General features: G+C 33.0%; 2 protein-coding genes across 2 annotated transcripts; one reads left to right on the top strand and one right to left on the bottom strand.

The window, feature by feature from the left end:
- The first annotated feature begins 17,739 nt into the window (after positions 1 to 17,739).
- Positions 17,740 to 21,293, top strand: LOC115698489 (uncharacterized). The gene is made up of 2 exons (XM_030625559.2): positions 17,740 to 18,655; positions 20,013 to 21,293. Exon 1 carries the CDS (start codon positions 17,931 to 17,933, stop codon positions 18,642 to 18,644), a length of 714 nt encoding a protein of 237 aa, XP_030481419.1. The 5' UTR covers positions 17,740 to 17,930; the 3' UTR covers positions 18,645 to 18,655; positions 20,013 to 21,293.
- LOC115698490 (homeobox-leucine zipper protein ATHB-52) lies at positions 20,404 to 21,293 on the bottom strand. Its single transcript, XM_030625561.2, has one exon. The coding sequence runs from the start codon at positions 21,291 to 21,293 to the stop codon at positions 20,694 to 20,696; it is 600 nt and encodes a 199-aa protein (XP_030481421.2). The 3' UTR covers positions 20,404 to 20,693.
- Positions 21,294 to 21,507: the final 214 nt, after the last annotated feature.

Here is a 21,507-nt window from a genome sequence, read left to right on the forward strand (position 1 = left end):
TCCTTAAATCTCATTTCAATTAACATGGCATGGCATTTATACACATATATCACTAGGGTAATAACCCTAGGCTATTAGACCGTTCCTATTAGGGTAATAACCCTAATCCCGGTTACTTAACATTCATGCATATCATTCTCAACATAAGCGCCACTGCGCATACTCTACGTGCTAATCACTGTCTTACCTGTTGTCCCGCAATAGTAGAGATTCCAAATCCCCGGGTGCTCCTGACCAGGTGCCGGTAATCCTAGTCACACACAATCCGGGATTTTCACAAATAGGGTTAACCCCTGATTTCACATTCATAAAATAAATTCATGGCATTTCAAATACAGATAATCACATAGAGCTCGAAAAGAGCTTTCCAACGGTATAAAGAACGTCCCAAACGGAGTCCCGAGTCAAAAGTTATGGCCAAAACAAATTTCAGCATTTTCCGATGAACTCCAACCGGAATTCCGGATGAACCAACCGGAATTCCGGTTGTCTGGGCAGAGAACACGAAATTCTCAATCTTTAAACCCCCAAAACTCACTCAAATCATCCCCAAACATTCCCAAACTTTCCAGAGCATCAATATATGTCATAATAAACATATTCCACAACTTAAACCCAACAATTGCACTAAAAATCAAAAAGTGCCATTTAAGCACCAAGCTTGAGTTCCATGAACTCAAGCTTGCTTTTCACAACCAATTTCACAATTAACCCACTTACAGCAGCTAGCAAATAATAAGGATTTAAAACACATCAAAAATTCAGATTTAAGCAAGATAAACACAAGCTCAATACTTTGAGCAAAATTCCTCCATGAACACACATACAAGAGCTAGAGTTCAAGGATAAACTCTACACCAATTCACAGCTGCAAAGACCAACTAAAGAATCATTTTAACTCATAATTTTCAATAATATCACAACCTAAAATCACCCACAACAACCTTCAAGCATGAACAAAGATATAATATCATGAAAACCCTTAAATCCACACACATGCATATCAAGAGAACATCACATAATTCATGCTTTTCCCATAATAATTCAGCAGCTAAAATAAGTTTAAGATCATGGAAAGCTACCTTAATCTCTTGCTCAAACAAGCTCCAAGCTTCCAACAAATTTTTCCTCACAATCCACCACAAAATCAAGCTATTTCTCACAACTTAAATTGAAAATTAAGAGAGGGTTTGAGAGAGGGGAAGGGTCGGCCAAGAGGAAAGCAAAACCAGAAAATTGCTTTTTATTTCATCAAAAATCAATTTTAATCAAACATAATAATTAGGGGTGAAATGACCAAAATGCCCTCATGGCTTAATATTCACACCTACACCCTCACAAGGGTAAATAAGTCATTTCATGCTCAATTAATTTCAAATAAATTTCAGATTATCATTCATCAAATAAAATGCCAAATAATGAATCCAATTTACATTTCGGGCCCGAACCCGGTTCGACCCGAAATTCCCGGGTGTGACTATACCGTGCTAACCTGTCAGAACACACCTGAAAAGACAACACAGGCATACTATATAATAATATAGTTCTATTAAGCACGTAATTAATTTAATCTCAACAATTTACCCTTCTCGGGTCATAATTACCAAAATGCTCCTGGCTCACCAACAGGGTCTTTAATATATTAAAATTCATATAAAATCACATATATTAATTATATAATAATATAATTTCCTCAATTATACATAATTATCTAGTTAGGGTTTTGCTAATCCATTTCTTAATTTCGGGTATTACAACCTGCTTCATGGATGTGCTGCAATTCAGATATTGCTCTATCTTCCACAGGATGTTTGCTTTCAGTAGTGGTGAGAGATGAATTCGGTATAATACGGACAATTACAACCTTGAAAGATCTTACAACCAATCCTAAACTTGGTGAAGCAAGAGCGGTATGCTTGGCGGCTGAGACTGCGGTCAAGGCTGGTTTGTGTAAAGTGATGTTTCAGACTGACAATCTAGTGGTGGTTAAGGCTTTTGAATCCCACGAGGAGTGCTGCGTGGACTTCAGACTGCAGACGGCGAAAGTTCAGTTTCTGAATTGGTGCTCAAAGCTCAGCGACTGGAAGATTTTCCATATCCCTCGTAAGTGTAACTTCATGGCTCACAATATAGCAAAATGGGCGATCGCCTCGAATACGGAAGGGCAGATCAATCCCCAGACGCTGGAGGCAACTGTGCTGGATGACTTAGTGGAATGGGATCCTGGTGCGCTAAATGTGTGGAGGAGTTAGTTAGTCCAATTTAACTCTGTTGTTTAGTTCTCCTGACTTTTTAAAGTATGTTGTTTATATGGTTTTATGTTTCTATGTTTGTATTGCTTGTAAGACTATTTGGCGTCGTTATATGCTAATTAATGAATGAGTGCCTTGGCACTCCCCCCTTTATATATATAAAAAAAGACAATATTATATATGTTCAAGTTTCCTTTACCTTTCTCCTTTTTTGAACAAATTTCAGTCACGTAGCTGTCTTTCTGGTTCAAATTATTAGCAAAAATGCTTCTCAGTTAGATGAAATTTCCATCTAAAACTGATGTGTTCGTTTTGATTTTATATATAACTAGGAAACAAAAATCGCGCGTTTGGAGGTTTTAAAAAATCTTAAATTATATATATACATTATTAAAAAAAAGTTTACATTAATGTTAAATTAGTAAAACACTAATTAATTATTGGTCAAAAAAAATTTATTTACAATTTACAAATAAAAAACTATAAAAATTTTTAAATGTGAAATTTTTACAAAGTTAGATCACAAGAAAAATTGAAGTTTCTAAAAAAATAATAAAAAAGCATTGAAATATATGATCTATCTTATCATTCTTAGTCTTAAATATATAATTTTTTTTAATTATTAATAATTAATTCATTAAAATGTTTTTTGAGAAAAGTTGTTGAGGTGTATTAATTTTTCTTAAAAATTAATAGTCACTATTTTTCAAAATGAAATTAATAGTCACTAATAATACACATAATTTTTTTCTCTATCAATTAATATAAATATATATATATATATATATATCAAGTAAAACATATTTGAACTCTTAATAATAAGTTATAATTATATTACTATCAATTATTACTTAATTTTTTAACAATGAACATGCAACTACTTAATTAATTAGTGTTTAAATAAATTAATTAATTAACATTATTAATAATTTATAATTAAAAATTAAAATTACCAAAAAAATATAGAGCTTAGAGGAAAAAAGACATACCACTACCTCTTTAATTATTATTTGTTTTTTGTTTTGTGGGAGAATTATTATCATTGTTGCATTTATTTTTAAATAAACATGATAAGTTGAATGATCGTGTAACTTCACTTTTTATTTAATAAAATATTATTATTATTATTATTTATCAAAAAATATATTATTATTATTTTAAGATAAATCAATTATTTACATGTTATTTATAATGTGAAATTAAATATTAAAAATATCATAAATTATAGAAAGTAAGATGTTAGAAAAATAAAATATCATCTCACCTCTCTATATTATCATTATTTTTTTCACTTTTGAGAGTATTTTTTATTTTTGATAATCCTTTTGAAGATGAATTATTCATTGATTATTAATTTATTTTATAACTATTTATGTGTTAATTATAAAATTAAAAAGTATATTAATCATATGATTGATCCAATTATATTTATTATTTATTGATAATTATTTAGGGAAGTGAGTTATAAGAAAAAAAAAAGTCACTCTATTAATATACTACTAATTAATAAATGTTTTTTTTTTAAAAAAAAATATAACAAAAAAGTAAAAATAGTTTGAAAAAGTATTGAGATGTCACATACTCTCTTATGTTTAATTTAAAAATTAATAATACATATTAAAAGTAAAATAAAATAATTAATTAAATAAATAATAAGAGTTAACTAAAATATTTAGGGACAAAAAAAGGTGATTAGTTTTTTAAAAGAAAAAAATAATTGGAAAATTTTATAATGCACCCTCTTAAAAGGGATACATCGATACATCTCTATCTGTTTTATAGTTGCCCCCAAGTGACCGAGCAAACTTATGACTCTTGGTCACTTGTATTACACAAGTTCAATTTTTTTCAGTCCAGCTACTAGGTTCAAGGAGACCCTTTGTACGAATTTTTTATGGTAATTACATAACTTGCTATAGAAAAGAAGAAATAGAAACTATTAGAATGATAATTAATATCTTTTTTCATTTATTGGTCTTGATGTGTTGTTACCGTAGTAATATATATTTATTGAATTATAAAAGCTATTACATGATCTAATTGATCTTTAGCTAATTAAAACATAAAAAATTGAACGGTATAGCTCGTGCAAGAGACAATGCTCAAGAGTAATGATTTTTGAACCGACTGTAGATGGTCATCCGACTTGAGTATCAAGTTGTTTTTTCCAAACCTTTAAGCGAAGTCCGCTCAGAAGGCCACCTACTTAAGAGTAGATGTTTGAGCATTGTGTACTTCATAGGGGTCATTAAACCTTGTACACTAATTGGTAGTATTTCCTCAAATGGTCCCCATTCTAATGTCGTAGTACCAGAACCAGTTCCATGTTTTCATTATACTGACCAAGTTTATTTGCTCTAGAATCTGTGACTTCTGTTACTTGATATGGTCCATCTCAGTTAGGTCCGAGCACGCCAACTGCGCTATTTTTTATGTTTAAGAACACTCTTCTAAGGACCATATCTCCTGTGAAGAACTTTCTTGTCCTCACTGCTTGTTGAAGTATCGAGCTACCTTTTGTTGATGAGCCACTAGCTTTAGGTTTGATGATGAGGGTGAAGATGGTTGTGTTGAGTAAGAAGATGATTTGAAGAGCTTAGCAAGTGATGATGAAGAGGATGGAATTAGGAGACATTCTACACTAGAGTATAATCCACTCTCTGAAAAGAAGTTTGACAAGGGCATGATTTTTGCTAATGTGGTAGTTTTTGGAAAAACCCTTAGGGATTACTTTCTTGTGGAAAATAAGGATTTAAATTACATTAGAAATGACCAAAGAATCGTTAGATCTATGTGTAGAGGAGAGGATGTAAATGGTTAATATATGCATCTAGGGTTAGTTTAGATAAGACAATATTCAAGGTCAATGACTCAATACGTACCAACAAGTATGAACACAATTGTGCAATTGTGTTGAACAATAGACTTGCAAATTCCTCGTTTTTGGCCAAACACTTTCTAGAAACCTTTAGGTTGAATCCCAACCTACATTATACCATGTTTAAAGAGATATTTTCAAAAACAAAGTAATATAAAGTGAGTAAGTGTACCTTCTACAAAGCAAAACAAAATTGTTATAGATATATTAGTCTGACGTGCTATGAACCTTCTACAATATGAGAAAATAAATTTATTTAGGTCTTATGTGCTTTGTTATTTTTTAAGCTCCTTTTCAGAAAAACTCTATGTAGTAATTATTTTTAATTTTATAGGCTGAAAGTGCTTCGTTTGGTTTGACTGTTAGAGTTTTAGGTTAGTAATTTTTAATATATTGGGTTTCAGCAAGTAGTGAATTTATAGTCTTGTCTACTAAAATTTTTGGGAGAAGTCATGAGGAATGATAAATCTTTCTTTTTTTTAGAAAAAAATAATTATGAGGGGAATGATTTGTTCAATTATAATGTTTATTTAAAACAACATGAATTTCAGAAATTCTACCAAAGGCAATCACAATCATAGATAGAGCCTTAGAAACAAAGATACAAATATAAAACTAGAAAAGCATATCTCACCATAAGGAATCTACAAAACATGACATTCAAGAATAGTGGAAAAAAACACTAATCCTAAAATTATTTTAGGACTCTTAATTTTATTTCAAATCTACCCTAAAATTCATTATATTTTGCCTTGAAGTTAAAGTTTAAAAATGATATTTTTCTCATATATGGTAACATACCATGTTTCTCTATATATCTCTTTTAAATTAATAATATATTAATGTCCTTTCACATGTATTTTTGTCTCACACCCATCTATTGTATCATCATCACATATAATTATATGGAAGAGATTTCAATGGTTACATTTTTATTGTAACCATCATGGTTACATTTTTTTAAGTCATTGGATTACTATTAAATGGTTGTGATTAATTTGAAAATTAAATAAAAATAAACAATAAATAACTTGTAACTTGAAAGTTACCTAATAATTTATTTCCTTATAAAATTTTAATTAAGATTACTTATATTTTAAAATTAAATTAATTATAATTATTAATTAATTTTTTGTAATTTATTACTATATAAGGATCTTTAAGCAATTTATTTTTTTGCACGTAAATTATTTAAAATTTTATAGCAAAACTTTTTATAATTTAAAATTATACACATATAATTTCATAATTTTAATTTTATTATACTTGTAATCTTAATTTAAATTATTACACCTAATTATTTAATTTTTTTATTTAAATATTTTAAAAAGTAAAAAGTGAAATAAGTTGAAGAATTTTTTAGAAAAAAAAATGGCTACACTTGTTATCGATTGACTACTTCATACTTAGTTCATCTAATTGTAACAAAATAATTAAATATCATTTAAAAATAATTAATTAATTAAAAATTTATTATAAGACGAGAATTTTATTAATTTGTGTAAAATAAAGTTTAATTTTTGTAAAAAAATAAATTTTATTGTAAATATTATAATTAAATGGCTTAATTGTTAAAATAATTAGAGTAAGGGTTTAAATATAAATAAAAAAAATTATTTATAAATATTAATTGCTAAAAGAGGTCTTGTTAAATATTTAATTAATTATTTTAAGAAAATAGTTAATTATAATTAATTAGTTCTAAAAAAGGAATGTTTACCTATTAATAACCTGCTATTACAAGGCAAAGAAAAATGTAACCATATGGTTACAATAAATATGTATCCATTGAATAGTCACCCATAATTATATATATATAAGATTTATTTTTCTCATATATGGTAACATATGCTGGCATATATTGTTATGGAAATATGAATTTGTTTGCCTTCAGTAGCAATATTTATCTCTTAGTTTTAATTTATATTGTGAAGTAAAATGCATTTCTTTTTGTATAATTGCTGCAAAATGCATGTTACAAAATTTTTATGTCTATAAATTTTTACTGTTTATTTAATTTAATCTTGTATGTAGTCATTGCTTCTGTTGTTGTTGGTTAATTTAGGTAATACTGCTAAGATTAAGACTCGCATATTGGTGAAAAAGAGTGTTCTAGAGGTATATATTTTCTTGAAAGCTTGAAAAGATAGTTTCATGAATAGTTGTAGACCTTTAATATGTTTAGATGGTACAGTCTTAAAGGGTTATTGCAAGGGGTTACTATTGGTAATTGTTGGGATAGATACTGAAAATGTCATTTTTCCCATTACTTATCCTATTTGTGAGAAGAAAACAATAGATTCTTGGGCCTGGTTTTGTGACCTACTGGAGACATATTTGGAGAGTGAAAAGCCAGACCTATATACATTCATGAGTGACAAACAAAAAGGCTTGGAGAATACAGTTGGAAGAATTTTCTCATGATCAGATGTTAGACACAAGTGTTAGGCATCTTCAATTTAATTTCAAGAAGGAATTCTATGGTTTATTGATGAAATATATATTGTGTGATGTTCCAAGAGTAACAACTATTGCTGAATTTGATAGAAGAATGGCAGAAATTAAAGAAGTCAACGAGTCTGCATATAATTGGTTGGCTACAAAACATCCTATAGAATGGACTAAGGCTTATTTTTTTGAAGGTGTAAAATGTGATGTGCTCTTCAACAACTTGTGTGAGTTCTTCAATAATCAATAGTTGATGTCAGAGATAAGTCAATCGTAACTCTATTTTGCAACAACTATTGCTGAATTTGATAGAAGAAGGGCAAAAATTAAAGAAGTCAACGAGTCTGCATATAATTGGTTGGCTACAAAACATCCTATAGAATGGACTAAGGCTTATTTTTTTGAAGGTGTAAAATGTGATGTGCTCTTCAACAACTTGTGTGAGTTCTTCAATAATCAATAGTTGATGTCAGAGATAAGTCAATCGTAACTCTATTTTGCAACAACTATTGCTGAATTTGATAGAAGAAGGGCAAAAATTAAAGAAGTCAACGAGTCTGCATATAATTGGTTGGCTACAAAACATCCTATAGAATGGACTAAGGCTTATTTTTTTGAAGGTGTAAAATGTGATGTGCTCTTCAACAACTTGTGTGAGTTCTTCAATAATCAATAGTTGATGTCAGAGATAAGTCAATCATAACTCTATTAGAGAAGTTATGATACTAGCTCATGCCTAGGTTTCATAAGAAAAAGGGAGAGTGTCATTAAGTGGACTGAACTAGTAGGGAAAAACATAAGGAAGATCATAGAGAAATATAAGAGGTTTGCTAGAAATTATTTAGTGACAAAGTCGACAGAAGCGATTTTTCAAGTGGACTGCCCCATGCACTATGAGTTACACATTGAAAATAGATAACAAGACTTGTTGTTGTTGAAGGTACCAACTAAGTGGAGTTCTTTGTGATCATGCATTATCAAGCATATGTAAGGAAGGGCATGAAGTTTGGGATTATAATAATGACTGATACAAGTAAGATATGATCCTGAAAGCTTATGAAAGTGTGATCCACCGTTTGCCAGGTCCACCATTTTGGCCAAAATCTGGCATTAACCCAATTGAAGTACCAGAAGAAATAAATATGCTTCGAAGACCAAAAAAGAAGAGAAGAATAGATGTTGATGAACCACCACATATAAATGCAGCAATGACAAGAAGACATGGAGAAGTGTATAAATGTAGAAATTATGGTGTAGCTAGACATATTGCAAGAATTGTCAAAAAATAGTTCACCGAGTTCATTTTATTTGAATTTTTTATTAGTTGCATATACACTAGTTTTATGTTGTTGTTTAGTAACTAATTAAGATAAAACTTAGTGGTTTGTACGTCAATGTTCAACCAACAAAAAGGAGAAGGCCACCATAAACCAACCCAACTGATCAAACCAAAAAGAGGAAAGAGACATTGAGGAAGCAAAGGTTGAGGGAGAATATTAGGGGAGTGGAAGATGCAAATATATAACTTTTCAGTGGAAATGATAAAGCATTGTGATTAACTAAAAATGTTAGATATTTTGTATGCAAATAACAATTAAGTGGAGATGACATCCTTTTGATTAATTAAACTGGAGATGACATCCTTTTGATTAACTAAACTTTTTTAACCTTTTGATGCAACTAGCATTTAAGTTGGAGATGTCATCCTTTTGATTCACTGATGTTTACGTAGTAGATGTTTATGTCAATTATGTATTGTGGTGACTAAATGGATCGTTATGTAATATTTAGAAAATATGACCACTGTATTTTGTGAAGGATTTTAATGCATTTGATATGTAGCCAAAGATGTTTAATTATCAATTTCATCACTAATACCAAAGATGCAACATATTGTAACGTAATTCATTAACTTTGAATTGTATCGGATATATCCTATTTAAAATTAGATATCTTGTGGGGATTACACTCCATAAAATTTGTTGTTATGAACAAAACTTGCTATGAGTAAAACTTGCTATTAAAAGACTTAACTATTCAATATATTCATAACCTATTCAATTTGTTATGAACTAATCTTAATAAAACATGCTGTGAAAAGACTCCATAACTATTCAACATATTCATAAATCATTTATTACCATACAACTTACAACTTATTTCATAATATTTTTCACATCTTTAAAAAAAAAAAAAAAAAAAAAAGAAAAAAAAAACACCCCCCACACAAACACATCCATTATTAAAACAACATTTTAAACACAAAAATTACAATTAAAAAACTAATAAACAAAGCACACAATTACCTTTCTTTTCTTTAATCACAAAGGTGGTTTCATTTTCATCTCCAAAATTATCATCTCTATGATGGCAACTACATTGGCTCCTAAACATTGTAGAGGGACAATCGCCATGACTATCATCATAGCTGCAAGATGGAGTAGATCTTTGTTGCTGCTAAGAACAACACCCACTCATAAAGACTTTCCCTCCATGAATACAACATCCAGCTCCAAAATTGGGTGAAACACTTCAGGATCCACCCACTAAAAAAAACACAATCATGTTGATAAAGTTACAAAAATCAAGACCAATTATGTTATTTGGCCAAGAAATAGTTGAAATATGAATATATACTAGAGAATGGGATAAATTTTTTTCTTCTTCTGCAACTTTTCACAATTATTGTCTAAGGTTTTAAACATAACTTTTAAGGGAAGTAATGATGTAGAAGACAACAAACTTGTTGGAGATTATTTTATCAGGATCTAGATTTACTAACATGTATGTTGTTTAATATCCTAAATATGAATTCTCTAAAATAATAGAATTAAACGCATATAAAGTTTAAGAAACCATACATTGGCGACAGCGGAATAATGTCTCATTCGCACTATGATTGAATATTTGACTTGCTATGGGTAGACATTGTAACACCCCGATTTCCCGAGATGTCACATAGGATAGTCCGTATAAAACAATTTAATAAGATAAAGACAATCAAATACTGCTTTATTGAAAAATATCCAAGCATGAGATCTCATTGTTTAAACCAAAATACTTTTAGTACTGTAAACTTAAATAAGAACTAGTTAAGTCAAAATAATAGTTCCAAAATGTTTAGCAGTTAAAAACATTAAAAAGCAAAATACTGTGCCAGCCCCCTAACATGCGGTCCACGCCTCGAGCTCTTCATTCTCACTGCTTAGCCTTACCCTTACCTGCACACAGAGTACCCGTGAGCTAACGCCCAGTAAGAAGAGTGGACATCTGTACACAGGGTGTATGTTATGCATACAACTTGGGTTGGTTTGTTATTTAATTTGATAGTGTTGTGATTTCCTTATATTTTGTGAGCATCATTAGCATGAGAATAATATTAGGGTCTTGCTGCTTGTGTGAGCATAACACTTGCAGGTTATAACATTACGAAAGAACTCCACAGTTAAGCGTGCTTGACCTGGGAGCAATTTCAGGATGGGTGACCTCCTGGGAAGTTTTCCCAGGAAGCGTGCGAGTGAGGACAAAGCACGCTGGAAACACTCGTGTTGGTCTGTAGGGTCAGTCATCGATCCAGGAAGCAGCCACAGTGACGTACTCGTGTATAAGAGCCATTCATTCCGTGGGTGTAAGGGCCCAATGGAGGCTTGAAGCGGGGACGTTACAGACATATACCCTTTCACTATATGGCTCGAAAATTATGAAGAGAAAGAGAGTGAGATTTGATATAGAAGGAGAGGCTCTCAAGTTTCTAGTTGTTTAACAAAGAATATAAACTAGATCAACTTAGGTTGGATGAGAATGAGAGCCATCTTATTCCTTATATAGGATTTCTCCTAGGGTTAGATTTAAATTATATGAAATTAAAAAAGATAAAAATTGGCTAAAATATTCCTTAAGTTGGCGGCCATACAATGGGCCCCACTAGATAGAATTTTGCCATTTTATTTAACAATTTATCTTTTCTTTTACCAATACTATATTTTCTAATTTTAATCATTTAAATGTAAAAACTATTTATTTAATAATTATAATTTATTATCAAATAAAATTGCATTTAACTTATTTATTAATTAGACTTAATAAAGTCTCTTAATTAACAAATAAACCCTAAAATTTCTTTTCTTCACAAATAAGCTCTTGCTTAGTGAAAATTCATAAATACAACATAGTCTAATTTTAGAATTATAATTGATTAATTAAAATCAATTAATTAAGTCTGCAAGTAGTATTATCTCAATTAGTGTGGAGACCATGGGTCTATATAATCAAGCTTCCAATAAGTAGATCTAGAATTTACAAAGTAAATTCTTTAACTTCTTAATTCTTCCTCGTGCCCCTATAGATTCGAAATTGCACTCTTAATTATATATGATGCTCTATATGTTCTAAGATATAGATACGTTATGAATTATCCATCGTTCTAATCTAAAAATATCCTCTATAGATGATTTACATCGAGTAGAGACAAATTTACCGTTCTACCCCTCAATGTATTTTATCCTTAAAACACTTAGCTTCCTATAAATAATATTTCAGTAAATAATTCTAATTATTGAAATAAGAGCTTTTCCATTTATCTCTATTAAGCCAAGCTTGAAGAAAATAATTATTTCACTTCTATATCTAGATAGAAGCTATAGATTCCATATCTATAATTAGCGCTCCCACTCAATTGTACTATCATGTTCCCAATATGTATGTGTTGCCCGAACCAATTGGTAAGCTTTAACAAACACCTCTAAGAACATAAATAACACTCTTGAGATCAAACCTAACAATATCAGGATTAAGATCTTTTGATCTAAGATCAACCAGCGATATTGACTTAGAAATATAAAACAATAAGTTTATAATATCTTTACTAAGTTCAATATCGGTCCAGTCCAATGTATACTCCATACATCCAATACTAGTATACTTTACTAACACCCTAGAACTGACATAACACTTATCTAATGTGTAAGTAAACTTTATCGTTGACTATCATATTAGTGTAAATCCAGTGTACTGATAAATTATGGGACATAAACTTTCGAAGCATATAATCACTATTACCTTCCACTGTGTTGATATTACTATAATTGTGAATGACTATATGTTTTAGATTTAACAGAAATTGTATGTCAAACCTTAAGCATAAAAATTACATGTAAATATAAATGACTTCTAATTTTTTATTCAAAATAAATAACATTATAGTGAAATGAGTTTTATTTAGGGTATAAAATTCTAACAAAACCTTACTCAAGAAAGGACTCCACATCTTCACATCCATAACTTTCAATCATATATCTTTTTAGATTATTAGGAAGTGCTTGAAATTCAATTCTTAATCTAAATCCTCGAGCTCACACAAACAAACTATAAGCTTATCTACACAGGAATTTTAATGAAATTGAATTGAGAAAAAGTTCAATTTCTTACAGTACGAGAAATTAGAAAATCTATAAGCTACTGCTCAACTTTTGGAGACAACTGAATGATTTAACAACTTGGAATCCAATAATCTTTAGTGTAGATGATAGGGTGGAGGGAAATTATGTTAGGAGCTTTCTTAGTTACTTTTAAGGAGAGGTGATTTGAACATAAATTTTTTCTTGATGAGAAGTTCAGAGAAAATTTTGAAATCATATTTATTCATATGGTAGAATGGGAAAGAGGAAGATTAATATCAAAGATACCAAACCCAAACCCAAAAAGATCGGACAACGAAAAAGAAAACAAAATGCGGCAAAAATTCAAACCATGAATCTATGGCAGCACTTAAACCTTCGACCTAAGTTCTTCACTGTCTTTAAGGTGCAAACCACGTCTTTTTGTGGTAATTCACAATCGCATACCCTATCAACCCATTCTTTTCTTAGCCAAAACTACTAAATCACAGCCTACTTTGATGGTCGTGGTCGGAGAAGATGGAACCTCAAGCTATACCCGTGATTAGAGAAGATGGAACTTTGATCGGCATTTGTTGTCTGAGAAGATGAAACTTTGACGGGCGTTTGTCGACGAAGAAGATGGAGATGGAGTAGCCCACTCTTTTCTCTCTCCCTGGAATTGAATAGATCATTTTGTTGGGTTTTACGCCCTAAATAAAACTCGATTTCAATGTAATCTCTATGATTCAATATCAATAAAGAAACAGAAGTATTTTCATCACTCATTTATGTGTCATTTGGTTCATGTTATCATTTACTTATTTATTTGATTTATAAATTCATCCAAACCCTTATCACATTTATGTTCTTGTTTATTGTGTCGTCAGCACAGTGGAAAGTAATCAAGATTATGTGATTAAATATATTCCTAGATTTATCAGTACACAGGGTTTAACTGATATGTCAATCTACAACATAGTTTACTTGCACCTTGGATAAGTGTTATGTTCTTTCCACGGCATTGATTAAAGTAAAGCTTGGGTTGGGTGCATGGAGTATGCATCGGAAGGGACCAATATTGAACTTTAATTCAGATTTATTAAACTTACCGTAATATCTATTCGATTCAATATCACCTAGTTGATCCTAGATCAAATGATCTTAATCCTGATATGGTTAGGTTCAATCTCAAGAGTATTATACATGTTCTTTGATTTGTTAGTTAAGCCTACTTTTGGGTCAGGGTGATACGTACATTTTGGGAACATGGTAGTACAATTGAGTGGGAGCGCTAAATGTTACGTGCAGTCTATGATGGCACGTTACAAGCTAAGTGATGCCCACAAATTGGCCAAGTGGTGGTCAAGTGGCGGCGCACGTTGTGGTGCATGCAGGTGGCATGTTGATGCTTAGTGGCATTTTCGTAAATATCTTCAATATTGTCCGGAATGGGACGGGACTTGGTATTCGCCATTTATTTGGGTCTACAAATAGAATGGTACAATCGGTTCGGCGAAACTAGGTGATTTTGTATATGGTGCTTCCCATATGTCTACAGAGCAAAAATCATCTATGTTCCTGGTAGAAGGCTAAAAGCTCAGAATGCTCTTTAAGGGAGTACTCTGGTGTCAGCTCTCCACCACCCCTTGCACCTTGGTGCTAAGTGAGCTACTACTAGTCAGTGGGGCTAGTAGGGCGGCCATATGAGGACCACGAGGGGACTCATATGTCTCCATGAGTTGGAGTACTCATGGACATTATCGGGCCGACCCGGTAGTGCGTCGAAGAAAGCTGCCAGAGGTTCAATTGTACGTTTTCCTTGGCTTGCCGGTATGCTGCTTGCACAGGACGTGGCCTTAATCCTCCAAGAGACGTCGTGGCGCGCCTAGGCCACGAGTCTCAACACGAGATGACACGGGTAGTCATTCGTGGGCTAGTTTGCATACGCGCATGGGACGAATGCACCATGTTGGAAAGGGACAGAGGTATAATGTATGCAACTAGTTTGGTGGCTTGTCTTGAGGGCCTGCCAACATGCGTGGAGGCATGGGGCCTTGAGGATTGGTCCATGGACGTATGGGAGTCCTTGGGCGACGAGAGAGACTATTCGGACAGTATCGAATGGGGCATGATAGAGGCGTTGGCACGTTAGCCTTGTGTTGGCATCTTGCCACACATGCTACCTTGATCACGAGTGACAAGGTGAGCGTCGGTGTTGGGATTTGTCTTACCATGGTGGGACTTATGGACAGTGTGAGTATCTTGGCTAGAGAGCCTTGATGCATGGATGCACTCATGGATGCTTGCGAGCATAACTCGGCGGGAGTTGTTCGAGAGACGGAAGTGTGCACGAGGCACACGGTCGCGCGAAAAATGAGCCCATTGTTACTCGGATGGTTGGAAGGCTGACCTTGGCTTAGAGAAGTCAAGGTGCCGCACGGGTGTTCCGCTGCCTGAAAAGGTGAGCCCGTGACACTAAACATAGATATGGAATCTATAGCTTCTATCTAGCAAATAGAAGTGAAATGATGATTTCCTTCGAGCTTGGCTAAACAAAGACAAATGGTTGAGTACTCATTTCAGTTCGCTGAAATATCATTTATACGGGGCTAAGTGTTTTAAGGATAAAATACATTGAAGAGTAACGGTAAATTAATCCCTATACTATGTAGATCATCTATAGAGGATCATTGATTATTGGGATTATAACAATGGATAATTGATAGCGTATCTATATGGTGGAACATATAGAGCGTTCTATATAGCTGAGAATGCAATTCCAAGTTCTATGCGTGGATGCAACAAGGAATTAATAAGTTAGTGAATTTACTTGATAAGTTCTTGGTTTGCTTATTGGAAGCTCGGATATATAGGCTCATGGTCTCCATACTAGTTGAGACAATACTACTTGTAAGACTCAGTTAATTGATTTTGATTAATCAATTATAATTCTAAAATTAAACTATGTCTAGTTTGTGAATTTTCACTAAGCAAGGGAAAAATTGTGAAGAAAGAGTTTCTAGGGCTTATTTGTTAATTAAGAGTCTTTGGTTAGTCTAATTAATAAATATATTAAATAACAATATTATTTAATAATTAATTTTAGTTATTAAATAGTTGAAATTGGCATTTAAATGGTTAAATTTAAAAATTGGCGTTTTTGAGAAAATGGGATGTAGAAATGATAAAACAGCAAAATTGTAAAAGTGGGGCCCATTATCCTATACTATGGCCGGCCACATATGTAGGTCATTTATAATTATTTTTTCATTATTTTAATGCCAAATAATTCTAACCTAACCCTAGAAGGTTGACTATAAATAGGTAGTGATGGCTTCAGGAAAAAGATGATGCATCTCATTCCTTCAGAGAAAACTCAAAGTCTTCTTCCTAAACCTAGCCGCCACCCTCTCTTCCTCTTCTTCACCACTGAAAGCGAACCCTTGAGTGATAGAGTGAGTGCTCACACACATCAAGTAGTACCTCAATCATAGTGTGGAAGATTGTGAAGAATCCAGATTCAAGAGAAGACATTAAATTCCGTTGCAACCACTGTAAGGTTTCTTATACTTTATATGTGTTTATTTAATATCGTTTTAGAAGTTCATATTTAGGATGTTTAAACAACATACTTGTTAGTAAGTCTAAGATTCTGGTAAAATTATTCCAACACATTTTTCTATTCTATGTTTTCAAAGGTTTACAATATAATTAGATTTTAGATTTAATTTAATTTAAGTTTTTGTTTTACAAGGTATATCTTTATATTAATGATATTAAATTTTTATTTTTAAATTTATTTTTACCGTAAGGTCCGTAACAGTTCACATTACGTGGCTATTTAATAAAATAATGTGGCATTGTTATAATTGACGTGTCTTGCTATCTAGTGAATAAAATGATGTGGTATTGTTATAAAGGCCAATAAGAATTTTTGCCTCTTGAATATTGATGTGTATCAAATCACGTTCTCTTAACTTTGAAGATCGTTAAAAATTCTCCTTGAATTATTGAAATTGTTTGATTTAAAGACTTTTGTCTGATTTTAGTAAGAAAAACTAACATGGATGAATGCTCAAGGGATATAATTTGGCACATGTCAAATTTCGAGGAGTATAATTTGGTAAATATCAATATTCGTGGAGTATAGTTTATTAGATATCAAAGTCTGTGAAGTATGATTTAGTAGGTATCAAAGTCCGTGGAACATGATTTAGTACATGGACAATCACCAAATTAGTAAAATTGAATGAAATTAGAAAAAAAAATCCTTAAATGAAGAATTTTTAACGATAAAAAATTTGAAAATATAATATAGTACATGTAAAAATTAAAAAAAAAAATCTAATTAGCTATCTAAGTATCTAGTGCTTAGGGTTCGTCGTATTGTATTGTATTTTATTATTTTGAATTGAATTATATATCATATTTTTATATGATACTGTGTTAAGAATATGGGAATCAAGGAAGCACTAAGTTGGGTCAAGAGGAAAGGTATTCAAAATGTTGTCATTGAATCGGATAGCCTACTTTCGATCCAAGCGTTGGAAAGTTCTATTCGAATGCCTTCGGTGTTTGGTTTAATGGTTGTTGAGTGTCAAACTCTTTTACTTTCTCTTGTCAATGTTAAAATTTGTTTCGTTAAGCGATCTGCTAACAGAGTTGCACATTGTATTGCCCGCAACTCTTGTTTTTGGTCAGGTTGTAATTTTGTAGAAGGGACAGCGCCTGCTGCTCTTCAAACTCTTATTCTTGCCGATTCGGCAGTTTAATGGATTGAAGCTTTTCAAAAAATACTAAATATAATTTTAAATAAAATAGAATACCATACTGAAGATAAATATGTATGCTGAAAACAATTAATACGTGTTATATAAAAATCCTATTATTCCCCTGTAGTTTTCGTTTGGGAAAGTGCAGAGCTTCCTAAAATTGGGAAGCCCGGCCGTGAAGTGTACTGACATCACGAAAGCGATGAAGTTCACAGACTCGCCGGTGATAGAGCTCCCGGTGCACAACGCCATTCTCTCTATACAGCAAGACAACGGCTCCTTCCACGTCGGCACCTCCGTCTGGCCCTGCTCCCTTGTCCTCGTCAAGTTCGCTGAGCGTTGGGCCCCACTTCCGGGCCCAAACCTAAGGCCCACAACCACACCCAACCCTTATGCCCAACTCCTCGACTTCGGCTCCAAGCGGGGCGTCGAGCTCGGCGCCGGCTGTGGAGCCGCTGGCATGGGCTTTTACCTACTCGGTCTGACAGACGTCATCCTCACCGATATCTCTCCAGTCATGCCCGCACTGAAGCGAAACCTCAAGAACAATAAATCCGTGCTCGCCAAAACCCTAAAGCATTCCGTTCTTTACTGGAACAACGCCGATCAGATCAAGTCCCTCAAACCTCCGTACGACTTCGTTTTGGCCACCGATGTCGTCTACATCGAGGAGTCGGTGGGTCCGCTTATTTCAGCCATGGAGGCTTTGGTGTCGGACGACGGCGTCATTTTGCTAGGATACCAGCTCAGGTCCCCTGAAGCCCATAAGCTGTTCTGGGAAATGTCTGAGAAAGTGTTTGAAATTGAGAAGGTTCCCCATGAAGATTTGCACCCAGAATACGCGTACGAAGAGGCTGATGTATACATATTTAGGAAGAAGAAGAAGGAGGAAGAGAAAATGGAAGATATCCCATGAGTCTGATTTCGGTAAATTATATATGAAAATTGTTGTATGCTTGTATGGATTTGTTGAAAAAATGTGGTTTTTGCCATTTTTTTTTGGGCTTGGATTGCAAGATCTACTGTTTTTACTTTTGTTACAACTATACGTTACTGGTATATGTTTTGTGGAATATATTTCAATGAATTTTGATGTGGAGTAATTGCTGGTACATATGAAATGTTTTTGTGGAAATTATTTCAAATATGTATGAATTTTGAGGTGGAACAGAGTTCCATATCCTGTTGTTAATTTAATTAGCTAAAGAGATTGAATTTGTTATATTGCTTCTGAATTCATTCATGTTTTTGCTTCTCTAGTCTTAACCGATCCCATTATGCTTAAAAAAAATAAAAATAAATATTTGGGTCAGCTCTGTATGCACATAAGAAAAGCTGGAATATAATATAAGATTGATTATAACAAATATGCTGTCATGCCTGTTTGCAGAGGAAATTTATTGACTAACTATTTGGTTTACTTTGGAGTTTGGTTTTTGTTTTTTTACTCAACTTTTCTTCTCATTCAATCTTTCTTGATTGAATGAAGGTTCTTATTTCTCTTACGCAATATAAAGTTATTTCTGTTAAGTTTTCATATACATCCAAGCTTAATCATTCAACAACCACCATGTTCTGTCATGGACTTTGTGTAACGCAGTCATATCAAGTTGTGTGATTATGATCTGTAAAATGGAGAGATGGATTGGCATAATTAGTTATTACATCAAAAATTCTGAATGATTAAGCTTGGATTAGAAAGTGTATGAAAACTTAACACAAAAAACTTAAAATGATAAAGGTGGTCAAATCCTAGAGTACTCTTTACTTAATATTGGTTCTCCCCATCTCAGATTCTCCTACTTTGAACTTTAAGTTTGCTCCTATCTTAAGAATTATGCATGTATATTTAGAGATTTGGTGTTCCCAATTTGCACATATTCAACTTAGAATTCAAATTTTGGATACTAATGACTCCCTTCCAGCTGCAAATTGTCCCCGCAGGGATACATTTCAACGGAAGGGCAAGGTCAACTTTGGATAGTGTTGCTGAAAAGTTATTTATCCTTTTCTTTTTCACGGTAGAAATTGTTGCTCCACCAATACAGGTTCTTACTTGTAAATTTCAGTTGGTCATTAACTCTTGTCTGAATTGGACGTACATATATGGTCTTTAGGTACATGGAAAACGTCTATATTACTCCCCTAGATCTCTATTATAATAAGTTATATTTTGCACTCAACTTGATGCTCAACTTGGCTAAGACTTTTTGAGTCAATTGATGGACTTTAGAAGAGCTTTTCAATCAGATATAAATTCATTTTGTCTTTACTTCGTTTTCAGGGACCCATGCTAAAGATTAAATATAGTGAGGAGGAGACCTGAGGCCTTGTTTGGTTGCCATACAACCTGGAACAATGGATCCCACTTACTGGATAAGCCTTTGGAAGTTTCCAAAGTACAGATTTTGGGACCCCTGGCACTTGAAAATGCATGCATTTCTTTAACATTTCTTTTGTAGCCCAGTAGCTTAGCTGGAGATTGCTCAGTAATGATCTGAAGATTCATGCATTCAAGTTTATGAAACTCTGCAGTCTCTTTTCATTTCCAAGATATTGCAGTATGACTTGCTAAGAATGATTAAATCTTTCTACAGTTCTACACAACTTTTGTAATTTCGTTAGTGTGAATTTAGTTTATAAAGCCAAATCATATTTTGATCTTTGTGCATATATTTCGTGTGCATAGCTCAAGACAAGGCATAACCTATATGATGATGTTTTTACATTTCTCTTATGCAACATTAACATGTTTATAGACTCTGGAGAAGTATTTTACTATTGTAGTTGACCCTTTTTCACAAACAAAACTCTATTCTTATATATCAGGTAAAAAAAAAGGGCTTATCTATAAACTTTCTGGACGTGCTGAACGAAAGAAGTTGCTTTCAGTAGAAAATTTATGAAACTCTCTTTAACAGAACTATTTTACATTGGTGGTCACTGGTCAGTATACTTATTGTCTTCAAGGCCAAGGAGACAAGCAAGTATACAGCTCCTCCGCCGGCAACTCAGTTACATTTTCTGTTCCATAGTTATAATAATTTTGAAGCGAGCTTGAACTACCACGATCATCCACACCAGATGGTGCTGAAATCACAGAAGGAAGAGAAGCCACGGGAGACGAGCGGACACCACCACCATCGTTGGCTGATACACGAAGCAGCATCTCTTGAGCCCTGTTCAGCTCGTGTTTAAGCATCCCAACCTCTCTCTCAAGCCTTCTCTTTTCCACCAAGACGTCCTCCAGCTTCAGTTGGATACTTCTGTAATCAAACTCTACTGTCTGTGTCTTGTGTCGGGCTCGCCGGTTCTGGTACCAGATGGCAACCTGTCTTGGGGATAGCCCAAGCTTTGAAGCAAGATGAAGCTTGCGTTCCGATTGGAGCTTGTGATCATTGGTGAAGCTCGTTTCCAAGAGCCTTACTTGAGCTTGGGTTAGCCTTCTAGTTCTGCGCTGCCCTGTAAGTGGTTTAGACAGGTCTTGGTTTTGTTGTGTCTCCTCAATAAGTATGTCGAAGCACTGGAAATCCATTTCTTTTTGTGGAAAACAAATTAGTTTCATATCATTTCTCTGTTAAAAGGTTTATTATATATAGATTTTTAAGCAAGAGGAAAAATGAATGCTAGTAAGGACGACCTGTCAAATCTTTAGTGTTCCCCACTTGTGAATAAATGCTTGTCTCATTAAGAACAGAGAGAGAGAGAGAGAGAGAGAGAGAGAGAGAGAGAGAGAGATGTGCATTTCAGAAAGACTCATTATAATTGATATAGTTTTA

This window comes from Cannabis sativa, chromosome 8, assembly GCF_029168945.1.
Source record: "Cannabis sativa cultivar Pink pepper isolate KNU-18-1 chromosome 8, ASM2916894v1, whole genome shotgun sequence".
Taxonomy (NCBI): domain Eukaryota; kingdom Viridiplantae; phylum Streptophyta; class Magnoliopsida; order Rosales; family Cannabaceae; genus Cannabis; species Cannabis sativa.